This window comes from Seriola lalandi, unplaced genomic scaffold (genome assembly GCF_002814215.2).
Source record: "Seriola lalandi dorsalis isolate HSWRI2012SDOR001 ecotype SW California unplaced genomic scaffold, Sedor1 jcf7180002051109, whole genome shotgun sequence".
Classification (NCBI taxonomy): Eukaryota; Metazoa; Chordata; class Actinopteri; order Carangiformes; family Carangidae; genus Seriola; species Seriola lalandi.
In genome coordinates, this window is record NW_019521662.1 from 7,655 (window position 1) to 18,466 (window position 10,812).

The window sequence follows — 10,812 nt, forward strand, 5'->3', positions numbered from 1 at the left end:
AGCAGATCAGGTTTATCTGGACTCATTGTTTTTTTAGTTACTCAGTAAGAATCATAAATCACATCATATTAATGACGTTGTCGTGTTTAAACTCTTTGATTAAACGCTGCGACGCCGTCGGCACAGAGTTAGTTACTGGTGTAGGTTATTTAATTTACCAGAACCTGTCATAAAGACTGATGTCTGCTCAAACTGGTTTAAGCTCCAAGACTGGACCAGACTGGACTGGACCGGACTCCAGAGACATGCAGCACGTATTCACTCTGTGACTGGACTCAAACTGGAATTGAAAACCAGTTATTTTTTTACTGGAAATCTCAGTGACTGTTTCTTTAAGAGCGTGGAGTCAGGTTGTTGTCGGCAGGAGGACAGACGGGGAAGCTCCATTTAACATATGCTGAGGAACTCTGCCACCCTGTGTGTGTGTGTGTGTGTGTGTGTGTGTGTGTGTGTGTGTGGCCAGAGACAGGGTTACATAACCAAGTAAACAAGTCAACACACAGTCTTCCCCTCTCTCAGTTCAGTGCCTTGCTCGAGGGCAACAAGGCAGCCCAGTGAGGACGGTCTGTGTTGCTGCGTGTGTCAGATGACATCAGTAGAGCTGAAACAATTAGTGGTTAATTGATTTTATTAACAGATAATTAATCATATTAATTATTTCAGTTTCTGAAATCAGAGGATTTTCTGCTCGTTTCTTTATTGTGTCAGTGAAAATGAAATAAAAGAGGTGTTCAGGGTAAACATGTAATTAAAACACTTCACGGTAAACTGTGATAAGCATCTTATAGACTGACAGTTAATTGGTTAATCAAGAGTTGCAGCCACAACCATAAACATAGATAAAACTACAGCTATTGATCAGTTCGATCTGATGAGAAAAATTTAAATTAGTGACGAGAAGTTGGAAAAAAAATCTCACACAAGCCGTTTAAAAAATCTTTTAAACTGAATTAAAACTCGTTAAACAAGACGTGTAGTGACGTTATGACGTCATGAGGATTGTTGACAATAAGACAAATACAGAATTTAAACAGATTTATCCTTTAACATCAGGAGGGAAATAAAGGAGGAAGAGAGCAACATTACAGACGGGTTTCCAGCAGCAGCTTCAAGTGTCATCCTCAATCTACCCTGACACACACACACACACACACACACACACACACACACACACACACACACACACACACACACACAGCGTTACATCATGACTTCAGCGTCCTGACTCAGGCGGGCAGCGTTAGGGAGCGTGATGCGTCGAGGCGATCCCACGCTGAGTGTGAGATGGAGGGCGGGGCTGGGGGGACGCCATAAACCCGTCCGTCCGTGAAAATGAGCCGTGATTGGTCCGCTCATCTGCTGACATCACAAACCATTGATTTTTCTAATGGTTCGATTCAAACCAACTCCAGACTGAGGCCGTTTCATTTCCTGTAGACGTCACTGAGCGAAGGAGTCTGAGGCCGCGACACAGTCGTGGTGAAAGCAGCTGTAATCTGTGATCGGCCTTATAAAGATAATAAAGTTTATAATAATTGGCTGCACGCTTTGTAAAAAAAATAATTTTTATTGTTTAATTACGATTTCAGTTGGAATGATCGTTTTTGCATTTAATTTTCACTGAAATTCTTTTTAAATGATGGTGTGATTGTTGTTGTTCTGTACGTGTGGAGAATATTAGCATCACAATGCTAATGATGCTAACAATGCACAATAATGTTGCGACACACTTTACCTTCATCAAAAGTCGCGTCGTCAGAATCGTGAACACACACACACACACACACACACACACACACACACACACAGACACACACACACACAGACACACACACACACATGACAAAATAAAACCATCACAAAAGATTCAGTATTAAATTTTTTTCTCGTTTATTACAGGAGGCTTTTGTTTTATATACAGAGACATGTATTTGCAAAATACTAAAAAGTATTTCAACTCAAAGTACTAAAAAGTATATATATATATATATATATTTATATATATATTCATATTATAATCATCGTAATTATTATTATTGTCTCTAAAACACCAGGGTGGGGTCACTGAGGCACGGCTTTCGCCTCCTTTACACCGAGGTTTCACCGGCGAGTTTTCACCAACGGTTGCAGAGCGAGAGAATCACTGAGGTCAGAGGAAAACCTTGTAACTTGTGTTTGTCTCTCTCTTTTTTTTTTATATATTTCTGAAATTGAATTAAAAAAAAATATGGATACAATGACATTTAAAAATTTTACCAACTCAGTGATGCTGAGGAAAACCCCTCAGATCTGGACTTTGATTGGTTCTTTTCACTATGTTGTTGTAAATTGTAAATTGTTTAAAATAACTGACATTTTCTCTCTTTTTCTTTCTTCATTTTCCTGATTCTTTCTTTTGCAAAATCTCTGGAGTTACAAAGTTTTCACCCCCTGGATCATCTCGACCTTTTCCAGCAAGAACGCATTAAAACTGCTTGTATCAAGAAACCTCTTATCTCCAACTTGGTGATTTATATTATCCAACTTTATGTATTTGTGACGGACTGTCTGCAGCCACGTTTTAACGATGACAGAACTTGTCCTGGTTTCTGCAGGAATAAATGACTCAGGAAGGAAAATATTCGAGCCGCTCTCTCCTCCGTTCCTGAAGAAGGCAACTTTTCTCGAGATATGAGGTTTCTGCAGAACTGATATGAAGCTGGAGAGCTGGCGAAAAAACCAGTTTGACAACCATTGTGAAACCAGTAGCGGTGTAAACGGGGCGACGGTGGTTTAAGCAGTGAGAGGATTCCCGGAAAAACCAAATCCATGACGACGAAATAATTAAAAACATCATCGTTATTATTAACCTCATACTGTAAATAAGATACAGCATCACTCACTGCCTGTTTACATAACTGTTGTATTGCATTTATCACACAGTTAATAGTAACAATAGTAATAATAATGAACAATGAAACCACTCGTTTTCTGTGCATTTCCTCTGTGTTGGTACGTAGATGTTTGCCGTTTTATTTTGAAGGTGACAAAGCAGCTTTTGGTTTTGAAACAGGGAAAAGGCGGCAAAAGGAGCAGAGATTTCTCAGTCTCAGAGTTCATGTTTGAACACCCCCCCTCCGACCTTAATTTGGACTCTTCCAACCCCCTCGGTAGCACCACACGGACTGACCCACAGCTCGGAGCAAAGATGGTAGTTTCCCTCCAAAGTAAGAGTTCGTTTCTGCTCTTATTCTGAAGGTTTGTCATATTAGAACAGGAAAGGAAGTGACAAACTCTTTTATTTTCTCCGTCTTTTGCATCTCAAGGTTTCCTTTCCTGCTCAGACACGTCGGAGGTTGTTGTGAAGGTATCCAGGTTTCTCAGTGAGCACAGAGCGAAGTTCAGGGTCGGGGTTGAGGTCGCAGCTTTTTGTTTTTGCTGCTGCGATTGTTTCGGTGTTTTGGCTTCACACACACAGAAGATGTACGACTAGTTTTTGTGCTCAGTGCAAACTGGAGGTTCAGATTCACTAAAGTCGCTCTGTGAGAAAAGTCTCTGCATTTTGTCTCCAGTTCAGCTGCTGCAAAAACTTCTCAGAGCCTTTATATGTGTCGACCTGTCGTCTGAACACCGGCAGCCATAAATAAAACGGTCTAAAATATTATATTATTATATTATATTTTGGTAGTCGACAGATTTTTGATATTCGGTGCTGTAGACACATTTTGTTCCGTGTCAAAGATGTTTTATAGAAACTATAGAAACTTGAATTAACGCAGAAAACAAAACAAAGTTCAAAGAGTGTTGAAGTTTGCCAGCAGCTGATCTGCACCAGTGTTTTCACATTTCCAGCCTGGATTTCTCCTCGAGTCATTTCAGTGATGAGACTTTAATGAATCTGAACCTTTGTGACTAAAGTGTCGTCGGCCAATCAGCTCTCTGCACCGCTCGTTCTACGACTGATGAGGAAGAGTCACCGCGGTGACGGAGGCGGGGGACGGGGGGGGCGACACCTTGAACCTCGTTCATTATCAAAAAGCATAAGAATCATTTCATCAATCAATCAACCAACCAAATAATCAACCAGTCCGTCAATCAATCAACCAATCAATCAGTCAATCAATGGGAAAGCATGGCTTGGAGTGTTGGGTTCATGTGTAGCAGGCACACTCTGGGTCTATTGCTACTGAAAACAGCCCTTCAGCACAACTGCATCCTGAAATACGCCTCGCAGCAGAGTTCAGCAGTGTCTTAAGTATTTACCTAGTTTATATGGTTATCTATTCTCAATAGAATCTAGTAGAAATAGAGTCCAGACGGTGCCAGTAAAACTTTTTTTTTTTTTCTTTTTTCCTTTTTCCATTTTTAAATTAGTCTAGTAAAGCGTTTAGTAAAGATCCCTCGGGTGACCACGACAACAGAGACGGAGAGAGAGAGGTTGTTCGAAATATTGATATCGAAGCAGACTGAACAAACGCTGTACACACACACTTTGACACTTCATCTGAATAAAAACAAGCGGTGACGCCGCGTCGCAGCAGCTTCACGCCGCCGTGTTCACCTGCACGTCTGTAAATCCACAGCAACACTGTCAGATCATCCACCGAACGCTCCCAGTGTTATTGTGCATTTATTTTTTTGAAATCCACAGATTCACACAGCGAGAAAAAAAGCTCCTGCGAAGTCGAGCGTTACCTAAGAATTCACTTAAAAGGTATCGGCAAACCGTTATTGCTAGACGCGGTTTGTTTTTTTTTGTTTCTCTGTGCAAAATAGATAAAGAACCGTCTCGCTCGGCCTCCGCTCCTCCTCTAGGGCGCAGCTAAAACGTGCAAAAATTTAAAAAATATCTTAGATAAAATAAAGCAATCAACCAGAAAACAAAGTTGATAAATAAATAAATAAATAAATAAAGCTGTGTTTTGATTTGAAGAGTTTCCTTTCAAATTCAGATCATTTTAGGGAAAATTACTTTATGACAAAAAAGAATTTGTTGTGGAATCTTTTTTCATCCGTTACGTTACTCCACTTCCTGTATCCACAGCTTCAAATTAAAAGCCCTCTGCGGACTTCGTGACATTAATTTTTTAATTGAGCTAAACTAGAAATGAGTCTCCAAATATAAATCAGCCAATCAGAATTATTCGTCAATTTATTTTCTCCTGTTTAAAAAAGAAACTCTTCAGATCATTGAGCAGAATCAGGAAGCAGAAAAGCTTTTAGCGTCGTCTCATCAGTGTTCTGGAAAAACCTGCTCAACTGCAGCCGTTTTAAATGACTTCAGGTTAAAACTCACATTAACTCTGTTGTCAGGAGCGTCAGTGTCTTAATATTTATCTAGCGCTGACTTTACAGATATTTTCTTGATGGAGTCTTCGGTCTTAACATTTAAAGGATCACTCTGGTGATTTTCAGTATTTTTCTTATTGTCAGAAAATCTCATGAAAAGACCAAAACCAGCTCTGAATGTCTCCTGATCTCAGTCCTCTGTTCCTCCACTGTTTCCAGAAAATATTAAAAACACATCAGTGAAAGTCACTGCAGTTTACTTTGATTCAATCCCATGCACACCGTCCTGCTGCCACTCATTAATCCTCCGCTGAAAATAGTCCCCAACAAATGCACCACTTCCTGTTTTAGAGAATCACTGAGTCCACATTTTGTTTAGCTTTACGTCTTCAGTAGGAACAGCTGGTCTTGTTGTTGGTGTTGGTCTTTTCATGGTTTGTTGACAGAAAGAAAAAGATGCAGCTTGACCTGTTGTCTCTACTCTGACAATCAGCTGTTGATGAGGTTTTTCCAGGACACTGTCGATCAATCGAATGTCAAACCATGAAGATCAGCGGGAGCTTTTCATGACACTAAATGGGCTGAAATCCTGATGCTGATGTGCTGAGTTGATTGTCGCTCTCTGGTCGGAGCCGGCCGACGCCGCCGAGACCCGGAAGAAGAATCTGTTTTAAGGATCTTGTGCGTGTGCCGAGCCGAACTCGGACCAGACGGAGAGTTAATGACAGTGGGTGATTTGTCAGAAAAAGTTGCCAACGTCGTACCGTTCATACAGTGACATTAAATCCCCTGATAGAGGAAAAACAAACATTACAAAAGCCTGATTCCTACAGGAGCACACGAGAGTTCTGCATGAATATATTTCTTTGTTCAGTTTGTGGTTTGTTGCACGAGTTTATATTATTCGCATCTTTGCCAACTGCACTAAACAATATTTATAAAACCTGAATGTTAAGGCCGTCGATTATTATTATGATATGAAAGTTAAATGAATAAATTATTTGATGCAGCAAAATTATTTCAGTTTACATTTTGATCAAAGAGAATAAGAATAAATTCACTTGATAAATTTCTTTCTCGTCAGATTCAACTCACCTGAATTCTTGCCAAATCGAACGATATCAAACCTCTATCAGCCAGTGACCGACGAGTCCTCTGGTCGAGTTTGTTCGAGACGCAAACGGAAGCTGGAAAAATCACTTTAAATCTGGACTTTGAGACAAATCACCCACCGGCCAAAGAGCTGATGGACATGAGGGATGTTCAGCACCAGGACAAACCACGAGCTGGAAGAGTCTGGGACCATGTAGAAAAAATCTCATTGTGCACTTGTATCAGTTTTTTTTTTTTTTTGGTGTTATCTCAAAATAAATAAATACGTCCCAGGCTCCTTCGGCCGCTTGGCTTCGCCCCGGCGCGGCGAAGTGTCGGCACATGTAAACTCAAAAGTGCAAAAACTGCCAACAAAAACAGATGAAGTTGCTTTTCAGGGTTTTTTGAGATAATCTTTTTGCACTCTCTCCTCTCATCTATTACAACGTGGTAGTTGAGCCTCGTCTTTCACAGCCGGCGCCGAGTCCAAAGAGAGAGACTGCTAATGTTTTTTTCTTCAACTTACTCTAAAAAATATAAAAAATAGTAATAATCGTACCGCTATTAAAAGACTGGTAACATCAACAAAGTTATACTTTTACTACGAAAAAACTTTTTTTTTTTTTTTTTTTTTTTTAAATCACGTTGTCATTATTTTCCCTCCTCTCTCGGGTCTCAGTCAGTCAGGAAGTCGTCGACCGCTAACGCGCCGACAAACACCGCCGGGAATACCATCACTCTTACAGCAGGGCGTACTCTGAGAATATTGATCATCTGTGGGAAGGCACAAACCCCCCCAGGCCAATAAATGATGGATACATCTGTGATATAATTGTTCTGACCCCTGTGAGTCCCCGTAGCTGAGGTCAAAGGTCAGTCAGTGTCCCGAACTCTCGGCTTTAGTGGATGGGATTCTCTACGCTTCTGTCTTTTTACTCCAACAAAGGCAGAGTCGACTCGACAGACGGGGTTTCCCTCTCTGTCTCCGCAGTTTTTCTGCTTCCCTTTAAGAAACTTGAGTCCAGGAATCTCCACAGGGAACAGGAAATAGCATTAAAGGTAGTAAATATTCCACTTTGTTTGCTCTTTCACTCGACGGCTCCTGCAGTTTCTCGCTCATAGCTTCCGCCTGGTGCCTCCTCAGCTATGGTACATTCAGTAAACAAAAGAACAAACAGGCTTAACCCAAAACGAGAAAAATCCTCATTTGTTAAATTTTTTGCTTTTTCGGTTCCCGCTATGGTACCGTTTCCTTTTGTCTGTCGGGGTCGACCGCTGATGGCGATTGTTCGCTGCCCGCAGTGTCAACGACGACCGTTTCTGTGTTTACAGCGAGCGGGTGAAAGATTTCGGAGGTGGCTCGCGTCACGCTGTCGTAAGACGGTGGAGACGAGGTGGAGGAAATTGTCTCGGAGCGCTCTATCCCTAACAAACTTGAGCCGTAGTTTTCCCTCATCATGGCGGCGATCAGTCCTTCTTTCTCAGGTGCTTCTTCCCTGAACATCGCCTCACCACCTTCCTCGCCGTCTTCCCCTGCATGTCGAGGCGTGGTGATCTGGCGATACAAGTAGGAGGCGGCCTTCATCTGCCGCCTCACCAAGTGTCTGCGGTAGCACCTCTGGATCACCGTGGCGGACACCTCTTCCTGTTTGCGCCTCAGGGTTGTCGTGATCGGCTCATAGGAGATCTTGGACGGGTTGGCCATCATGAACTTCTCCTCCATCTGCTGCTTCAGGGCGTCCATCTCGCCCGACTCGCCCAGGACTCGCTTGGTGAAGGCAAAGAGGATGTCCAGGCAGTGGATCTTGTCCCCGCTGACCATGGGCAAGTCCATGGAGATCAGCTTGATCTTGTTTGGCTTGGCGATGCGCAGCGGCTCCGACAGCGAGTCGGCAAAGTCGGACAGCTTGGCGTACTCGATGAACTGCGTGGCCTCCGGGTCGAACTTCTCCCAAACCTCGTAGAACATCTCGAAGTCGTCCTCGCTCAGCGGCTCGGTGCTCTCCTCCGTGGCCACGCTGAAGTTCTCCAGGATGATGGCGATGTACATGTTCACCACGATGAGGAAGGAGATGATGATGTAAGTGACGAAGAAGGTGATGCCCACCGACGGGTTCCCGCAGTTCCCCTTGACCGTGGTGCCTGTGTGGGGGATGTTGGGATTGCACTCCTCGGGGGAGTTGTTGAGGATGGGGCTGAGCAGACTGTCCCACCCGGCGGAGGTGGTGATCTGGAACAAGCAGATCATGCTGTTCCCAAACGTCTCAAAGTTAAACATGTCGTCGATCCCCGCCTGCCGCTTCACGTAGGCGAAGTTCGCCATGCCGAAGATGGCGTAGATGAACATGACCAGGAAGAGGAGGAGCCCGATGTTGAAGAGAGCAGGAAGGGACATCATGAGGGCGAACAGTAACGTCCGGATGCCCTTGGCACCTCTGATGAGACGCAGAATACGTCCAATACGAGCCAATCGGATCACTCGGAAGAGGGTCGGCGACACAAAGTACTTCTCGATGATGTCGGCAAGCACGATACCTGAGAAACACAGGGAAAGAAAAAGATGAAGGTTACAATTAACTCTCGGCACAGATCAGAGTCTGATTCACTCATTTCAAACAGCAGGGCCCGTGTCTCGTCAGCATGTTGTTGTTTGGAGTCATGGTCACCTCGATTCCCCACCCAGTACCTGAGTCCGGCAGGTCACGCTAGTTCAGCTCAGTCTTCACCTCTGGTTTTTTGGTGCATCATCATCATCATCATCATCATCATCATCATCATCATCATCACTTTAGAAAGACGTGTTTTTTGAGGCAGATGGAAAGACGAGCTGCAGGTGGTGATCTCTCTCTCTCTGTTCATGTCCATCACTTCCTGGTCTAACGTCAGACTGATTTCTGTCTGTCCTCTGCACCTTCTTCTTCCTCTGATTCCAAAAATGTTTTTAAAATACTAGTTGAAATTTGTAAAAAAAATCTGAGGCTATAACTGATTTTAATTTAATACATTTGTGTTTATATACGAAACATTTCTGCTTATATCATTTCAGCCTCTTGTTTTGAGGCCAAGGGTAAATCTATTGGGTGATTTGTGTTTTCCACAAATAGCAGCTCTTGATTATTGATTGCCATTACGTGGTTGCTGTTTGTCTTGACGTTACATTTGTAGTAATGTTTTTTTTTTGTGTTGGCTATTAGTCACTAGTCAAAGCAGAAAACACTTTACATTTACATTTTGTTCTCAGCTCTATAAACTTTAATAAGAACCGGATCTTCTCGGCTCGTCCTGCGGGACAGAGACGTTACACTGCAGAAATGATTTGCAGCATTTTTCAGGTATAAAACCTAAAATTGATTGGCTGAACACTTTTACTTGACCAGGATTTTCTTTTGTTTGAGTTACATCATCTAAAGCTCTCAGTGCGGACGTCGCAGCTCTGCTGTAATTACAACTTGAGTAATTGGTTTTGGAGGGCTGAGCCGTCTTTACCTCTCTAACAGCAAGTCAAACACTCTTTTCCTTGTTATCCTGGAGTGATAAACTCAAAGAGGAGCTGGCCTGTCATCACCAGCCCCCCCCTCCAGCCCTCCCCACACACACACACACACACACACACACACACACACACACACATATACACTTCTATCTTTCATCCGTCTCCCTGTGCTGAGTTATAGGTGATGGAAGGGATGAGCAGGGGGGAGTTGAGAAGGAGTCACCATCACATCATACATCAACTCAACCCCCCCCATCCTAACATCTCTGTGTCTCACACACACACACACACACACACACACACACACACACACACACACACACAGACCAGCTGATGTAACAGGTCAATCATGTTTGATTTGTCTCTGGGGACCGCCCTCTGGCAGCTCTGATTGCTGCTGTTACCTTCACCTCCCCCAGGCAGGCTCGTCTGAGCACACACACACACACACACACACACACACACACACATACACATACAGAGACACACTTAATTACACACACAAATACACACACACAATCTTGTCAAGCTAACAGGAGGAGTAGCACACGAAATATGAGCACTGATCGCTAAATTACCTGTTTAGGTTGGTCTGTGCTGCCACTCTAGACTGTGTGTGTGTGTGTGTGTGTGTGTGTGTGTGTGTGTGTGTGTGTGTGTGTGTGTGTGGGTACCAGAGGTCGGGGGATGGGCTTCTGAGGTTTCTTGGAGCCCAGTTTCTTCATGGCGTTGTAGTATTTCTTCTGTTCCTCCGTCATGAAGATGTCTTGTCCTCCTAAGTAAACAACACACAGAAACACGTCTCTGTTATTTTCACTCTTTGTTTTTAAGCTGATGAACTGTTGAACAACGTGTTCAACTTTTTGAACAAGCGTGTTTCTGCGACGCCGCGCTCGGCCTCGGCCGTGGTACTTATCTTTCTCTTCTGCTGGTTGAAGTTGTCGATGATGACGCCGATG

The 10,812-nt window shown here is 43.3% G+C and overlaps 1 protein-coding gene across 1 annotated transcript; it reads right to left on the reverse strand.

The window, feature by feature from the left end:
* Nucleotides 1-1,866: 1,866 nt before the first annotated feature.
* On the reverse strand, nucleotides 1,867-10,628 carry LOC111649519 (sodium channel protein type 5 subunit alpha-like; the record flags this gene model as incomplete). Its single annotated transcript, XM_023399271.2, has 3 exons — nucleotides 1,867-8,895; nucleotides 9,624-9,642; nucleotides 10,528-10,628. Coding segments are annotated over 3 exons (1,418 nt in total), but the record flags the coding sequence as incomplete, so codon positions are not given.
* Nucleotides 10,629-10,812: the final 184 nt, after the last annotated feature.